We start from the raw sequence: 18,705 nt of genomic DNA, 5'->3' as shown, positions 1-18,705 counted from the left end.
ACAATCATAGAGAGAAATTTTTAACATACCTTTATCAGAAATGAATTGATCAAATAAACATTAGAAAGTATATAGAAAATGCCAAGAACAAACTTAGCAAATTTTGTCTAAGATAAATATATAGTATTCCAAACCCTAAAGATAGAGAATAAACATTTTTATAAGTTCCTCCAAAAATTATTTGCCAAAATGTATTGGTCATGTAGGAGATCACAAAGAAAATTCCAGCAGTAATGTTTAATAACAAAAGAAACAGATTGATAAACCATGACAATAAATTGCTATAGATAAGGGTTGGTAATCTCTGGCTTATGGGCCAAATTGGCCCACTGCCTGTTTTGTGTGGTTTGTGAGCTAAGAAAGGTTTTCATTTCATGATGTGTGAAAATTAAATGAAATTTAAATTTCAGAGTTTATAAATAAAGTTTTATTGGAACATAGCCATGCCTGCACTACAACTGCAGGGTTGAGTTGTTATGACAGAATCCATATGGCCACAAAGCCTAAAATATTTACTATCTGGCCCTTTACAGAAAAAATTTGCTGACCCCTGCTTTAAATCTGTGAAAATAAATGATCTACACTGACAGATAAATCTCAACAAATAACTTGGAAAGAAAAATGCAAGCTGTAGGGTACGTGCAGTGTGATACTACTATATAAAGTTTTAAAACATACAAAATAATATTACTTATTCTTTATGGCCACTAACAGATGTAGTATTTTAAAACATGCACAGCAATAATAAATATCAAGTTCTTGGCAGTGATGACCACTGAGGAGGAAAGAATGATAGGATTAAAGAGAGTACAGGATATTTCAAGTGCTGCTTTACTGTTAAAGCCTGAAGTGTATATAGTAACATGTTCAGTAAAGCTTGGTAGTGAGTACCACATCTTTTTTATGTTTATAATTCCATACTTAAAAATCCATTTAACTAGAGTGTAGAGGAAGTTAGGAAGTGGGGAAAGAAATTGCAGACCATTCTTTCAGAGAACTATGTAGAAAAGGATGGAGCACTGATTGATTAAAATCATTACTGGAGTGTCAAATTCTTGCTGTAAAGAAATCCGTTGATGACAAATTCCTAAGTTTTTATTATTGTTTACTGTTGAGACAAGTAATCACTTCATCAGCAATACGACTGTATAATTTATCGATAACTATGAATAATTACATCCATGAGTAATCAATTTTCTTTTGATCATCGTCTTAGTTCTTTTGTGCTGCTATAACAAAATGCCTGAGACTGGGTAATTTATAAAGATCAGAAATTTATCTGTTACAATTCTGGAGTCTGGGAAGTCCAAGATCAAGACACTGTCATTGATGTCTGGTGAGAACTACTCTCTGCGTCCAATATGGCACCTTGCAGCAAAAGCAAGAGGGCAGAGAGAACAAACGCTGTGTCCTCACATGGCAGAAGAGCAAAAAAAGGTCTAAGCTAGTTTCCTCCAGCCCTATTTATAAGGCACTTTTAAACTTTTATAAGGCTCTGCCCTCACGACCTAATCATTTCCCAAAAGATCCCACTTCTTGATAGTACCATGTTGGGGATTAAGATCTGAGCACTAAAGCTATCCCCAGGAGGATTGGGGTGCAGTGCAAATCACACACTAATTTTATGTGAAGAAATCAGGTTAAAATGAACACCAAAAGCAGCCTTTAAAGAAAAAAAAGTTGCAAAGAGATAAGAAGCCCCTGGGCAAGATATTATGGTAGCTAGAAGTGGCTTTGCCTTCTCTGACAGTTTGTGGATGATCTCAGACGATGATCACACAGCTCACGGATCAGTGGATGTCGTCCCCTGTTAGCATCTTCCCAAGTCTCTACTCAGCCGCCGAGGTATGTCCAAGGGACCAGTGCAGGGGCATGTCCCAGTTCAACATTTACATGAGTTTGTTGGTTGTAGTGCAGATTTGATGAAATTCAGAAATGCTTTTTTCTCCCAACCTTAGCTCCAACGTCAGTTCTAGCCAGCCTGAAAAACTCTGAATCAAAGAGGAAAAACTTCTTTTATGCATCATTTTGATATGACTCTCCTTCCTATTTTGCTGCAAGGGCAGATGTTTTAGATCATTTACCTGTTAAAACACAACCTCTGTGCTTTCTTCTATTTAAGCAAAGGGTGGTTTTATATAAAAAGAAGGAGCCTGGGGAACACAAGACTTACTTGGATCCTAAGAACTGCTGAAAGCCAGTGGGTTTCATAGTCTGAAAACCAGCAAACTAGTGTCCCCAGCAATGGTGACTACGGCAATGATTGTGCAGGTTCTACCCTGGACAGCCTGGTAGGGATACCAGGTAGGGACACAGCTCCTTCCTCAAGCCCTATGTCCTGCCCAGAGGGTCGGTGAGGGGTGGGGGTAGGTGGGAGTGAAAGCTATGTCAGTCTTGAGGAAGCACTGGCTTTTTTTCTAATGCACCCATGACATCATGAATTTTCACGTGGCCCTGATGTGACTTTACCACACCATTGGAGTTTAGCGAAATTGATTTGACTCCAGTACCGCCACCTCCTCCCACCAAGGACACAAACCTTTTCTGGTTTATTCTCAGGGATTTCTTACCCGGAACCCAGAATCATCTTTAAATTGGTCCCAGCAACATGCTGTCATTGCATGTTCGTAGTTTTTGTGAATCTTCCCCTAAAATATTTTGCTCTAACCTAACTAGAGTGTGTGCAGTAGAAAATTACTCTTGATATGAAGTCAGCGCATTTAGCCCAAATCCCTCTTTGTTGTCTACTATCCAGATAACCTTGAACAAATTTCTTAACCTCTCCACTTTTAGATTTCTATACTGTAAAATGGCAATGATTAAAGTACCAACTACATCACAGATGGCACTTGAATTAAAATGAGATAAAGAAAATGAGGACCATATAGTAAACTGTAAAGTTTATATAAAATAAATTGTTATTAATCTACTACTGAAAAGCTCCTCACCCCCAACAACCCAGCAAAATTGGTTTTCCCGAGATCACGGCATCACAGTACATATGCACTAAGGGAAATACCTTAAATATTGTAGAATTCCATTCCATATACTCACCTACAAGAATAACCTATAGTAATAAGTTTTTATATAGTGCATTATAATGTGTTTTATAACAAACATCATCTCTTTGATACAACTATTCTGTGAGGTGGCTATATTATTTCCATTTTGCAGATGTGGAAACTGAGCATAGAGCAATAAAGCTGCTTGTCCAAGGTCACACAGCCAGTAAATGGGTGAACTGCAACTTAGCCTTGACCCTTCCAAACCTTCCTCTACTCTTTTAACTACACCACACTCTTCTTCAGCGTATTCACTGGTCTGTCACTTTATAGCAAGAATTTACCAGAATAAATAGAACTAATTGACTCAAACTGTCATAAGTAGGAAACTACTTTCCTAAGCTGAGTTTTATGCTTCTATTTCTAGAAGGGTTTTGATCCTCCGCACCCTGCAGTTGTCAAGATAAGAGGATTTCTTGTTTGAAATTTAAATATCTATATTTCTGCATAAATAAAGAGAGCCTTCAGTACCAGCATCTCAGGAACTATCAAAAGAAGGCTAAGGGCTTGCTTTCTCTGCCAGAACCATCATGCATTATTAAACCGCAGAGCACCATTTTGAGCAACAGTTTCATCAGAAAATATCACCCGCTCTATCACTCCTTAAAATTGCTGATTGTTGCTCATGAAAAAAAAAGTTACCAGATATACTCAAATATTATAATCATATAAGATGGGGGTCTAGGTTTGGGAGACAATGAGATACCCACTAAAGTTTTTGATCAAGTTTGAACCTAGGATTTAGTACCTATAGATTGCTGATCCTGTTTCTCTAATTCATACAGCAATCAATACAATACTGAATAATGCTAACATTTAGATCTATCTTGGATTGTGAAGTTTTCAGTTTGTGATTTCTAAAACAATACCTTGGCATGAGAACAAAACACCACTCTTGAACTCCCTTGGGCTAAAGGGAGTGTTCGGGGTTTCTAGTCTGACTTCACACTCTCAGCTTTTAAGGTTCTACATTACAACTCATCATCACAAGGGAAGCAGTTATTTGATCAGCGGCAAGTTAGGTGGCTACAAGACAGTCTCATTGTTCATGATTTTTTTTTCTTCCCTCTTCAGTTCAGCAAAGAGCAAAAGCACTAGAGTGCAAAAGTAGCACTCCTGTCTCAAAGCAAGGAGGAACTTGCAAACACAAAAGGACAAAGACCGAAACACCTCTAAGGTATAAGCAAAAGAAAAGAATTTGAAGATCACACTCTTCATCTATCAAGCACTATGTCTCGCTCGGCACGTAGAAAACCAGAATACCATAAAATTGTAAGATCTTTTTATAAAGAGGGTTTTTTTTTCTACTTCAGAGAAAATGTTTTCTTGGGTGATTTATGATTTATTTTGAAAAGTGATGTTATAAGTAGAATTTTTCAGCAGAGCAAAGAGAGTGTTTAGTGGAGGGAATCATAAATGACACCTTTGGGAATAGTTACAATTATATCTTACATACCATAACAGAATAATCGATTGTTTCCACAGGTTTTAAGGTCTTCTTTTCTAATTATATTCATAAAAGTGTCAAATTTTTCTTTTGTTTCTGACAGAAAAATATGAAAAGATTAAGCAATTTTTTGTATTTCATATTTTAAAATAGGAAATGAAATGGATATAAATATAAAATAGTGGATTATGTGAAAAATTGAATAGGAATAGATCATCAAAAAGCTGGGTATTAAAGATGGTATTTATTAAAAATGTCTTAAATGTATTTATTATTGTAATTTGGTATGTGCTATGATCCTTCCTATATATTCCAAGTTCAGAGTTATTGAAAACTTAATTTTTTGCAGATTAGATTTGGATAGTCTTCTTTAATCCTCTCTTATAGTTTTAGCCATTCAGAAGTTACAGATGTGAAAGCTCATTGTTAAATTTAAAGCTGGGTTAATTATTTCAGGAGAAATTCTATATGTAGGTGGGGGAAGGGTATGGGAACTACCTGTACTTTCTGCTTAACTTCTCTGTAAAACTAAAACTGCTATAAAAATAAAGGAAAAAAAATATTTCAGGAGACTGATGGGCATTTGATATAATTAAGTAATTTCAGCTTTCGGTTCTTAGAATTGTAGTGGTTAATCAGCACACCCCAGTTGGAAACACCTGAATGGCATTTTGGGATCTTAATTATTTTTCTGTGGGGTTCTCAGATGCTAAAAAGTATTATATATAGTTCATATTGTACCTAAATTACTTGAGTTATATTGCAGTTAAGACAAATTTCTACCCTGATACATCCAAAGCATTCTGAAATAATGAAGGACGTTGTATTTTTCACTAATGAAAATAATTGGTTTTTATTGTTTTAAAAACCATAATATAAACTTATATTGACCTTTCCTGGGATCCATGGTATGGATCTTAGACCCAACTGGACATGTAGTTCAAGGTGCAGCCCTTGGACATGAAGCAGAATGGAGAAAACAGGTCTTTATGGATATTGAACTTGAAATTCAGCTGGAAGTAAACTTTGTTTCGAAATACAGTAGTATCCACCCAAAAGAGAGAGAGACAGAGAAGAAAATGTCATTATTTCAGTGTGGCCTTAATTATAAATGGGCACAATGCTGAGGCTATGGCATGTAAGTAGGGTATAATTTTTTCTTCTTTTCTCCTTTTCTTTCTTTTTCAGATTCTTTTGTTTTACTGCTGGTGGCAACAAACACATTATGTCTCTCTCTCTCTCTCTCTCTCTCTCTCTCTCTTTCTCCTTCACTTTTGCCTATTTTTATGCTGCATCATTGGTACATAGCAGTACTTTCTCTTCTGCTGTGGCTTCTTATATGTTAGGCAGATATTTCATTTATAATTTACAGACATTTCTTATGATTTATGATTAGGTTCTTGAAAGACTTAAAGAAGAACAGAACTAAAATTAAATAAATGGTGACCCTTCAGTGTTTAACACTATTTTTGTTCACATCACTTGCCTTACATCCCTCCTTTCCTAGTAAAAATATTGACATACTCATTATTTTCCTATACCTGAATTGTATATATTAGCATCCTTAATATGTCAGTTAATGTATATAATGTATATTCTACATACATTTATTACATTTCATTTCTATTGTTCCATATAAATTATGTCCATATGTGCCATATAATATTTAGATTTTATCTGTTTAAAGTTTATTTAGTGATGACAAATATGCTACCTGAATGAAGAAACATATTTGCCATGATATAAACCCATATATAAGGGAGGGGACACTGGTGGTTAGGCCAACTTTGGATGTATTTGAATCGAAATCATATAATATTTTCTAGAAACCACTTTGTCAAATAAACAATGTAATTGGTTTTTGAGCCATTCTGCTTTTTAAAAAAAAGAATACATGGGGTACAAATGCAATTTGTGGTAACGGGTATACAGCCAGTATAAATCTGGCCCCCACATCATGGGCACAAGGGGTGACAATCAGCTTTGTATCTCATGAATATTCATAACCAATTTTTAAAAAGAATATGTATTATCAGGCCTTCTCTTTCATTACATATTAGGCTATCCAAGATACCTGGGCCTAGAGTAAGGATTCTTCTTCTAACTTGGAATCTACATTTGACCTTTCATAAAAGTACTAAATTATGCACAGAAAAGGATTATTTTCAATAATAGTCCTCCTTCCTCCCTCCCTGTCCCACTTACTTCTACTCCAAACAGTGCCTTCCTTTACACACCTCAGAGATAAATACTATGTCAGCGTGGAGGCCCGCAGTGTAAGATGCCATTCTGGCTCTAATAATTGCTGGCTAGTTGGGCAAGTCACTCAGTCCTCCTGAGGTCCCATTCTCTCCTCTGCAGGACTGAAAGCATTGGAATAAATTTTCTCTAAGATCCCCTTCTCTTCCTTATATAATATTCAATAGCAGAAGCAAATCAGACTTTTAAAAATGGATTGATTGGGCTTTGTGTCTTCTGTTTTCTGTATGTTTTCTGAATTTTCAACATATCTATGCTTAACCAAACCTAAGTTGTCCTCGGTTTTATTTATTTATTTATTTTTGGCAGACTGGCCAGTATGGGGATCCGACACCTTGACTTTGGTGTCATAACACTGCACTCTAACCAACTGAGCTAACCAGCCAGCGCTATCTTTAGTTTTAATTTTTACTTGTAATTCACTCTAAAAATGGGACAAATTTGAGAGATCTATAAGGAATAAGAGAATTTTCCCTTTTTTCTCTAATCAGAAAGAAAAACATCTCACAATTTGCTGCTACATTTGGATTCATCCTGAAGGTCTTTTTGGCAGACTTGGGGCCCAATAGAGATTGTGCGGACTCATGAGAAGGATCACCCCATTATTTCTTCCAATTGAAAATGTGGTCAGCATATATTAAAGGCCATTCTAGACAAACAGAAATTTATATCAGTAATTAGTATTTTTAAAACAACTTCCTCTGAAAATACATAGAAAAATTATATAATGTAAGCAAATGCATAGAAAAATATTCTCGTGTTAAGAAATTTATTTTATGGCAAACAGTTGTAAGTCTGTTAAAAAAAAAAAAAGAAAGAAAGAAAAAAGAAAAAGAAAAGAATAAAAGAAAAAAAAAATGTATTCCACAGCTCTCCTCCCCCACCTCCCAGCAATGAATCCAAATGGAGTATAATTTGTTCCCAAAAGTGAACACTGTTGCAGTAAGAAGAGTGTGGAAAAAATGAACAGATGATTTCTAAGGCTGCTTCCAACCAGAAGATTTTGTAAAAAAAAAAAAAGAAATACAGTAGCATATTATTGTAATTTTGCCTATAATATAAAACTATCCCTTTTTCTCCAGAATAGAGATCTCTTTGTTCTCACCTATGGAGCTCTGGTTGCCCAACTGTGTAAGGATTATGAAAAAGATGAAGATGTGAACAAATACTTAGATAAAATGTAAGTAGACGTCTTTCATTCTTGTGGAATGTCAGTTGTTTCCTACCGTCACCTGCATTTTCCTGCCTCTAATGATTTCTTTTGCTCCATTTCACCAGCTCTCCTTCTATTTCAATGAATCACATCTGAAAGCTGAACATTATTTCTTACAAGGGCCATTTGGGTTGGTAACAAGGTAACAGGAAGAAAGTGGGGTTTTTTCGTGAATAGCAAGTGCGGAATGTTTTCTTTTTAGTTAGAAATCGTTTTTTCACTAGTTGCTTATAAGCAAAGGACGTAGTAAAACTGAAATTGTTCTTTTAACAATATGATGGATGATCAGATTTTATGCTTTTCAGATGTCTTTTGTTCTAACATAACTTCTAATATAAATATATACTTATAGAAGCACAAGTATGCAAACACCTACTAAACAGCAGTTTCCCAAGAGGAAGAATGGGAGACTAGGGACTGTGGGTTGAAGGGAGACTTTTTTTTTCCTATATAGTGTTTTTGTTTAAATGTTTTACCATTACTATGCTTTACTTAAACATATTAAATAGAAAAACCCACTCTTTTCTTTTTAAATAAAGCCCATTCTCCTTGACTTTATTAATGGAGATTCCTCCCGCACAAATTCAACCTTCTAATTTCTCAGAATAATTACACGATTGTCAGATTATTGCCAAACAATAAAGTATGTGTCAACATTTCCTGAACCTCTTAATTATAGACCCTGAAAAGGACTTTAACAAAGTAATGACTGGAAAGTATGTACTGGTTAGAAGATTTATTTAGGTAAGTTGAACGGGAAATTTAGCCTAGCATTTTAGAGCTTTTTAAAAGGGCTCATTGTATTTTCAGTTGGAATACAGAAAAAGACAAAATAAAGAAAAGCCTGAAAGATTTTTTTTTTTAACCCTTGTTTTCCTCCCTTTCTAGGTACTCGTTCTTTTTCTTTTGGGAAAGTTCTTGTTTATTTGGGTACACATGTTTTGTTTTGTTTTGTTTTTTAATTAGGAGAATTCATGAAGAAGCAAACTGCCCAACCATTCATCTATAGATTTTTCAGTTACTTCCTCAGCTGAATTGTCTGTAACTGTGGGAGCTGCTAAAGTTATGTCACACTTAAGTCACACTTAAACATCTGACATAGTATTTCTAGAAATTCAATTTATTTGACTTATGTTAAATTTGCATCATAATGTGGAATAGCTGTAGAAAGTGAAAAGCTTATTTGACTAAAAAAACATACTTTTGCTTAGCTAATTGAGTATACATTTTAACAAACATGAATAAAATATTAGTTAAAGAGTAAATTTGGAGAGACTGCAGAAAGCTCTTGCCTTAAAAAAAAACAATACTTCACATTTGGTTTCTTTAATAGGTTCTGCTGAGAGCGTCTTGCATTTTTAATTTGTAAAATATCTACTTTGCAAAAACATACCATTTGACCAAAGCAATACACACACACACACACACACACACACGTGTGTGTGTGTATAGGCGTGTGTGTGTGTATAGGCGTGTGTGTGTGTGTGTGTGTGTGTGTGTGTGTGTATCACTGCTAATAATGTAGCTTCCTATCACTGCTCCCAGTGGCCAAGCCTGTGGATATGCATATGATAATAAGAAAACACTGGGAACATTTTTAAATCCTGGTACAACTACTTCTGTAAAGTAGACATTCTGTTCTTTAAAAGCCTTTTCAGTGTGGGCTTCCTGGCTAGAATTACAAACCATTTTTCTCTAAAGTCAAGGAAGTTAAAACGAACATTTCCATCCACTCAGAAATATAAATAGAATATCTCACAAGATTTAGTGAATTAATAAGCACTCTGACATCAAATCCATCTCCCCGCAACCACCCAGTCACCAAAGATCTCATGCCTTTTTAGAACCCATGGAGCAATTATTACCTCTAAAAACTGGCTTCTTTATCTTGTTGCTCCACACAGATTGTTTCACTTGTCTACATCCACGTGGCTGTGAAATTAAAATACCAATTTTGTGCCAGTGGTTTCACAAAAAACAGAAAAATTCCTATTTTCACCATTAAGTTCCTATTTCCTCAACTAGATTGAAAGTTCTTATAAGACAAAGACTGTAACATTTCTTGTATCCCTCCCAGAAAGTTAGTAGTTTCTCAGTCTGTCTAGTTAAATGTGTCTGCTCAGCCACTTAGTTGTATTATCACATATCGGTAAAAAGGCTTTCAAAATCAGACTTCAGATGCTGCTTGAACCATTTGCTTGGGATGGAGTTAACTGATAATATAAATACCTTCCCCCAAGTCCCATAGTTTTAGTTTCCCTCGACTGAAAAATGAGTTGTCTGAACTTGGCTTCCCCCGCCAGTATACTTCAGAATCCTAACTGCTGAAACCTTCACTGGCAACAAAAAAATATTTTTCTGTTCCCTTCTTCTTCTAGAGTCCTTCCTAGAAATGCCTGCCCTCCTACAGTGATAACTATTTAGCAGAGTGAGCAGCCAGGTACCAGACCTGTAGCGGGCAAGTTAGCTCACGATCATTCTGTTTCTGTCAATAGCTAATAATGAGCAAGTTAGTTACCAGTGAGAAATATTAGGCCACAGACACCAACCTTCTTTAATTTTAATTTGCGCTGTCAAGTTTTGGCCAGACTTGGTTCTAGTCAGACTCCTCTGCTTGTAGGAGACTAGTTAGTATTTCCTGGGTGTGTTGCTCTCTGCTTCTGTGGTCTGTGGGACAAACAAGACCACTGCCAAAAGCCATTTGACTTGACATGTTTGGTTTAGTTTGTTATCCACCTGTGTAAGTCCTAAACATGAGTTCATTCTTAAACAATGATAGACTTTGCTAATTACTCAGATATCATTTTCAGACCACACTCTTCCTTCGTCCACAGGGGTTATGGGATTGGAACCCGGCTGGTGGAAGACTTTTTGGCTCGATCCTGTGTGGGAAGATGCCATAGTTATTCAGAAATTACAGACATAATTGCCCAGGTAAATGTGCTTTTAGCTCTGTCGGTGTTTTGAAAATCTTTGATGTTTTTCTGAGTTTGGTGGTTTTCTGCTCTGATTGGACAGGTTCCATCTGTATTTGTTGTTAGGTGCTGAGAGAGAGAATTCTAATTGAAAAGCATTTTATTTCAGCACAAAGATAAAGCTACTGTGAACTGAAAGAGAAATGCTTCCAGGCATTTATGCATCTAGAGATTTTCCCAACTGCATGGAGTATATGGTGTGTATGACTTATCCTGGAAAAAATGCTTTGAGTAGGTAAGCAGAAGGGGAATGGAATAGGGCAACCTTATGACATGATGCTCCAAACCAGCTTCTTTATGTAATCACTTTCAGTGCATGGAAGGAGTTAGCGTTTGGCAGTATCGGAGAGGGCTGTTGTAGTCATTTGCAGATCAATGTTTTCCCAAGAGAAAAATTAAGTTTCCTGTAAATGAGTGTGCTCTGAGAACTTTCACAGCCCTGATGTATTGGAGACAATTTAGAATCATCCAGAACTAGCTCAATTTTTTTAGATATAAAATTGCGAAATGCATCTTTAGCCAGCATTCCTTTACTCTGCAGGCCTATGGTTATTAATTTTGTGTTGTTAATTTGTGGGAGACCCAGAAAGTATGCATTGATATGAGATATTTACTCTCCCATCCTCATGTGCTGCCTCCAGGTTCACACAACTGACCAAGTTAGTCAGATTTGCTCCTTTTCTCTCCTGATCCTTAATATTGTTATGCATGGCCAAACTGACCCTTTACATGAATGGCTGTTATAGTACTACATAGTGCTTTGTGATTCTAAATGCAGTTTTACATACTTTTTGTCTTTCATCCTCACAATAACCCTCTGAAGCAAGCAGACTAGAAGTTACTATCCTCATTTTCCAGATAAGAAAACTGAGTCCTAGAAAAAAATATGATAAAAATTCAATAATAGTTTATGTGAAAAATAAATTGTATATTCAAAAACAACCCAAATGAAAGATTTTTCCACTTATTGATATTGTTATTTTCATTATTTCATGGCTGGTGAATCATATGGTTGAAATTAAAATCCAGGTGTCTTCCAACTCTAGCACAGTGAGTTTACCATACCGCTAAACAGGTTAAAAAAAAAAAAAAAAGTTCCTTTTCATATTGGCAAAATAAAAGTAGGATCTGAAGCAGTAGTTTGAAAAATAAAATAAAATCAGTTTTACTAAACCAATTCTATGGGCAACACTGCAAGAATACTAGCCACTTTAAAAGGCGAAAGATTTATGCGATCTGAAGAGAAATCAGAGTATGATACTAGCCACTTTAATGGAAAGTAAATAGTTGAATTATATAAATGCAGATGGTTGTGTTTTGTTGAATTTCTAGTTGGTAGCCCCTGGGCCTTTTGATTAGTAAGACATAGTCTTCCTCTAGTGAGGATGTCAGATTGCTTTAAGAATGACTTCCCTTTGACCTTTGCCCAAATCCATCCCATTGTCTTCGTTTGGATATATAATTTTAAATATAAAATATATCTAGGGAAAGCTAAGCTTGCAGATTCTCAAGGCAGCAGAACATTGGTTGATAATTTGAAAAATTATATAATGCAGAAAACAAAACCTGACTCATGCATTTAAGGTTGCTTGTTAGGCTCCGACCCTGTGGCTCACTCGGGAGAGTGCAGCGCTGGGAGCACCGAGGCCACGGGTTCGGATCCTATATAGGGATGGCCGGTGCACTCACTGGCTGAGCGCGGTGCGGGCGACACCAAGCCAAGGGGTTATGATCCCCTTACTGGTCAAAAACAAAACAAAACAAGGCTTTGGATATCTGAAGAAGAAAATAATTTCAAGGGCTATTGGAGACTCCATTCTAAAGATATGTTAGCACAATCAGTGAGAGTTTTAATGTATTCTTGTGGTTATGTTTATGTATGTACAGTACACATAGTATTACTCCACTTAAAAATATACTCAGTTATGTTTTAAAAAAGACAATTAACCAAACTAAAAAAAAAAAAAAAAAATTATTGAGTAAAGATCAGTAACCACCTGGAAGTGGAGGCATATACAACCTCATTACTGAGAACCTGGAATTACTTTCTGTCACACATTGGAAGATCAGAGGTCATCTGAAAGGTGCTCAATACTATAAATGCCCTTAGTGCAGAGAATACTGGCCATTTGTCTAACTGAGCTCCAGTTAGAGCAGTGCAGTGACATGAAAGGATTCTCCAGTTCTTTCTCATTGTCTCTTCTTGGCTGTGAGTGAAAAGTCCAAGGCACTGACAAGCTTCTGGGCATTTGAAAGGGATAATTTCATGTATTTATTTTAATCAGAGAAACACAAGGAACAAACCTTCTCTAGTAGAAAATAAAAAGTCAGTATAAGCCATAACTGTTTTACCACTATCATTAACCTCAAAATAGCTGCTATCAAATATCTCATGAAAGTCCTTCCTAGACTAAGGGTGGCTAAGAAGACTGGAACTCTCACATAAAGCTTCTCGTTGCCTGTGGTCCTCTACCAGGACCTCCTCCATGTTCTATGAGCCACTTTGTATTAGGAAAAATACAAAGCCGAAAGCCAAATTAAATATGCCAATATGAAGTACATGCTTGCGTGGGGCCCAACATAGGACTTATTACTTGGTAGATACTCAATAAAACTTACTTGAAAGAAAAGAAGGGCAAAAAGAAAAGAGGAAGGGAAAGAAATGAAAGAAATCTTGTTCAGGCCCTGAGGAAGAGAGCTTTCCTTCTGCAGGAGATGGACTGTGAATGTTCCTCAAGCTGCCCAGTGCATTTGAAGCCTCCTGGAGTCCCTTCCTCCGAGGAACTATGCATTTTGCCTGACAATGATGTCTTCAATGTGCAGAAATACAGGAGTTCCTTCTACATACCAAATTTAAAAAGAAAAGGCTGAAGAGCAACCTAGTCAGAAATGTCCTAAGGAGCGTGTAAGAAAGAGAGGAAATGGATTAATATCTCAACAGAAAGAAAGCGGCCAAGAAGAAAAAAAAAAAAAAAACCCAGAATATCCCCCATCTTAGAAAGCATATTCTGCCTTTAAAAGAATGAAAGGAGCTTCTAAAGACACCTGACCTCCTAACTGCACAATTTTCAGCAAGTCAGAAACAAGTCTGTTTTATAAAAAGCTAAAATCATGTACCACATCTGCTTTCTAAATCTCCCTTCTCTAAACTTTTTGTGTCCTGTCGACCGTTCTGATGCCATGTAAATTCTCGTCTGCGTCTCCTGTGCTCGGGAAACTGGAAGAAGGTCCATTTGCACTCCTACTCGAGGTACTTTCTTGTCACCAAGGGGATATCTCATCACCTTCACCCTTTTCTCGTGCACAGCAGTTGTCTCCTGGTCTTTGCACTTTCCTTCAAAGGCCTGATTCTTCCTTCTTAATCATTTTCACTTCTCCAGCAAATTGTTCTTTTACATGTGGCAATGATGTCACCCATTCCAGAAACATTTGAACACAAATGAAGGTCCAGACTTTAGTTGTGAGCCCGGACACTGATGCTTTGCTTATAATTAGCAGCTTTCATTAAAAGCTGGCCATTCGCAGCATTATCTCATTAATCCTGTAAGCTCTCCTCAGAGGAGGCAAAGTGTCAAACGTTACAGAGTCGGTTTTATAGAGAACTAGGGCAAAGTGAAAAAAAGTTTATTGTGGTCACATGCTGCCCTCGGAACATAGCAGTCAGGAATAGAACCCGATAGTTGTGAATTTGGTTTGGCTGCCCACCCAGAGCATGTATGAATCATCCTCAAGTACTGAGCATCTGTAGACCAGGGCTTCCCCAGAGCTCATGGCCTCCGTCCTGGTTCCAGGGAAGGAAAGAGAGAGAGAGAATGCATTTGAAGAGAACTGACTAGATGAAGAAACCTGTGCCCAGATAGCTGAAGTGACTTCTCTGAGTTAGTTAGTAAAAGACTGCAGGTAGGAACTGGTCTCCTGAACTCACTCCGCACTCTGCACACCTCTGCCTTTGGGAGAGAAGGACTGTGTAACTTCGAGTACTAATAGCATTCCCCTCTCTCTTTTTTTCTTCACTTGGTCTTTTCAAAGAAAAAGACCCTCTGTCACTAGGCCCCTGACTAATTCCTTTAACAGGTATGAGACCTCAAATTGTGGTCTCATCTGGTGGTATCAGAAGAAGTCCCAAGCCAGAGGCCAAATCATTTATCAGAAAATCTTCAGTCTGCCTTACGTTTCATACAAAAAAAGAGATGACAGGCTAATTCTAAAGTCAACTTCCTGCCACATTAAAATGTATTCATTTTTTATATATGACTTTATTATATACAAGTTTACTTTTTGTGGTGGTTGCCTCAAAGTACAACTGCAAATATTAAATAAGACATACTAATTTATAAAAATTGTCAGCAGCATTATAACATGATATTGAAAAATTTTAATAATACAGAGATTTTCTTCATAAAAGTTCAAAGTAATTCCCACGTATTATGTTTCCCTTGCAAGAACCTTGTGAAGCAGAAAGGAAGGACATCTATCATTAGCCCCATTTTACTGATGGTATAATTGAGACTTAGATGATAGCACCACAGACAATAAGAAATGCCAGCTTAGAACTTAATTATTCTGACCTTATTCCAGTACTTTTTCTATGAATCAATTGTTTCTTTAAAATATACCTCTGAAGGTTTTTTCTACTATGACAACTCTTTTAAGAAAAATTTTGTAGTTGCTCTAAATGAAAATGTGTAATTTGCAGCTGATTTTAGTTGGAATAACGAAATATCAGAGAATTTAACTTATAGCCCTATATGTCTTTCAGTTTATTATGGGGAAAGTAAAAAGTATAATTGTACCTGTCTGTGGTCTAAAAAATACATTTTTTAAAAAAAATTCCTTATTTACACAAAAATATATTTCAGGGTTTCCAAAAACCTTTATAACAAAACATCTTTATTGTTAGAAGAAGCTAATTAGAGATAAACTTGATCATTTAAATCAAGATGATGTTAGGGCCAGCCCATGGCTCACTTGGGAGAGTGTAGTGCTGATAACACCAAGGCCACAGGTTCGGATCCCTATATAGGGATGGCCGGTTAGCTCACTTGGGAGAGCGTGGTGCTGACAACTCCAAGTCAAGGGTTAAGATCCCCTTACTGGACATCTTTAAAAAAAAAAAAAAAAAGATGATGTTGAAGGCTAGACTTGACAAGAAATATTATAAGGTTGGTTTTTAAATGTAATTTAAACACAAGGAACTCTGACCCTTCTCAGTAGATGAGTGCTAACCTAACCATGTCCAATATAGTGGAGGCTGGAAGAGAAGAGTCGACACCCTGCTCAGCTACATTTCCACAATGTCACCCTGAGCAAGACATTTAGCCTGTTTGAACCTCAGTTTCTATATTTGTCAGATGAGACCCATTTGGCTATAGTTCCTCTGATTTTCAGATATTGCTTTACCTAGTGAAAATCTGGACACTGAGTTACAATTATAAATAGCTGAGTGTGGTGAGTGTAGCTTCCAAAGCCTCCCGCAGAGCATCCGTCCCTTCTAGTTACTCATAGTGTTTATAACCGCTTGGCCTTGCACAAATTCTGTTCATCAAAGTTGGGAAAGCTTTTTACTGTCAGGTCAATGCCAATATGATGGTGGCCCTGGGGGGCACAGAAGGAATTTATCATTTTTCACCGTAAACATCACATCACTGGTGGTGTCACCTTGTAAGAGGAGATTTTTAAGTACAGGGGAAAATACAGTATAAAAAGACTTATAAAACTTGAAACTCTGATCTTTATGTTAAAAAAACTGGAACGCAACATACTGTACTTGTTGGAAATTCTGGAAAGCAAAAATGAGATCTTTTCCTTCTATAGTATAAATTGAAATTTTACATTAATTCTTTAATGTCAGCAATGTTTTCCTTTTTCAGTGAGTGATATAAAATCAATGAAATAATTGAAAGGAAATGTTCATAGGAGGCAATATAAATGAGAATGCTTAAAGCAGGGAAGGAAATCTAAGTGGTGAATATTGTAAGAAGAAACTCTTAGATTTAGAGATGTGGTCCAAAGAGGAATCTAGATAAAAAAGGGAATTTTTTTACTGGATGAATTATTTTTATTTCAATAAAGTGGTCCATTTAAGAGTGGAGTCGAGTCTGCACAGAAGGATTCCAACAAATCATAACAGTCATATTTTTATTTTTATCCTGCTTCTAACCTGACTGTACAAGACTGCCATGGCTGAATCTATACAAGGAATTCAAACATTTTGAAACCTAAAACTCCTATTAGTCACTTTAGAATGGAGACAACTCCATGGCCATAGAATTTCAACAACCAATACAGATTTGTACTTAGAAGCACTGATTTGACACTTCAACAGGGACATTCAAATCTGACTTCTTAGAAATTTTCAGAGGGGAGTGCCACAGCTTGGAAGGCGAACCAGTGAGGAGACAGAAACCAGATAATCATTTCAACAAGAAAGCTTGAATATAAAAATTATAAACTATATATTAAGGGGGGGGGAAGCCACAATAAAGAATTTAGGGCTGAGAGAGAGTACCCAAAGAAGAAATACGTTTTGGAAGGGGTTCACATCTCACTGTGAACCCCTTTCACAGTAAGTCTGCATTTTAGTTTAATGTTTTAATCAGTCTGTAAAATAGAAGGGGACTTCAGAAAATTCATGGAAAGATTCATATTATCTTTCAATTGTATTTTTCCACAAACTTTTAAAATACCCTTATACAATTTTGTTATGTTTTGTGCCTGTTGATCTTCCTAGAATTAGTTATTGACCAGCTTCTGTACACATTTCCATTTTCCATCAAACTAGAGCAAAAGTATTTCACAAACAATGGAAGTAATACAGTTTCCTCAGGTTATGGTAGTACATGTAAACTTTGTTTAATTTGATATGTTATTGTATTATCCAGTGAAGTTATCTTTCAGTTCTGGGCAATTTCATTTCCCCATGATGTCTGCAAGATTTTCAAAGGGAGGGATAACTTCAGGCATTCTTGGGATTTGGTCCACTGTGCCATAGTAAACCTGCACATGGTAGACATTCATTAAACATTGTTGAAGTGAATTTAGGAAATATTCCCAGCTACACACTGTTGCTCCTCCTATTTTGTCCAGAAGAGGGCAGTGGTCCACGTTAGTTTCAAGTCAAGACTCCTACCTCTCCTCATTTGCCCTAACTCCCACCGCATGCAGAAGCAGCCCTCTTATTTCAAGCAATATTCACTGTATTGAAAATCCAGTGCTTCAAAAGTGTCTGGTTGTTCACAATAAAGATTTGAACTGCAGTAGGGTCCTGGACAGGAAAATAGTTGATTCTCATTAAATCATAGACAGTGAACTCATCTTGATAATTTTATTGAAACATTTATTTTTTCTACTATTTATATGAGTGTAGAAAGTTTCAGAAGAGGGAGATTCATTTTGCTACTCTGAGGTCAATTGTGATTAAAAATGCAAACATTCAATAGGTATCAAATCATTACATCTTGCATTTCACATTATTATGGAAAATGTTTGAAATGTATCCTGAAATTTATCATGGAGCCAAATGGCGTTAGGTAGACTCCTTTAGGTTGCTAGCAATTGGGTTATGTCAGGTCACAGGGATTTATTGTAGGAATATTCTGAGACACCATGGTTAGGCCTCATGAAATAGAAATTGGAAAATCCTTCCAATTTTAGTCTGTCTTGTCACCTCAGCAGTAGGCCCTGTGGTTCTCTATATCAGACCTCTGCCATTTTGATGACTGAATTATTCTCTGCTTATTTCGCTCTTGC

At 36.4% G+C, this 18,705-nt stretch overlaps 1 protein-coding gene across 1 annotated transcript in view; it reads left to right on the top strand.

The window, feature by feature from the left end:
- The first annotated feature begins 4,292 nt into the window (after positions 1 to 4,292).
- The window catches only part of TRAPPC3L (trafficking protein particle complex subunit 3L), a 40,274-nt gene continuing 25,861 nt past the window's right edge, over positions 4,293 to 18,705 (top strand). The window contains exons 1-3 of the mRNA XM_063098136.1: positions 4,293 to 4,334; positions 7,851 to 7,948; positions 10,816 to 10,915. Coding sequence (XP_062954206.1) covers positions 4,293 to 4,334; positions 7,851 to 7,948; positions 10,816 to 10,915 — 240 coding nt within the window. The remainder of the gene's footprint in view (positions 4,335 to 7,850; positions 7,949 to 10,815; positions 10,916 to 18,705) is intronic.

The sequence above is a fragment of the Cynocephalus volans genome, chromosome 5 (assembly GCF_027409185.1).
Source record: "Cynocephalus volans isolate mCynVol1 chromosome 5, mCynVol1.pri, whole genome shotgun sequence".
Taxonomy (NCBI): Eukaryota; Metazoa; Chordata; class Mammalia; order Dermoptera; family Cynocephalidae; genus Cynocephalus; species Cynocephalus volans.
This window is presented reverse-complemented; position numbering and strand designations above follow the sequence as displayed.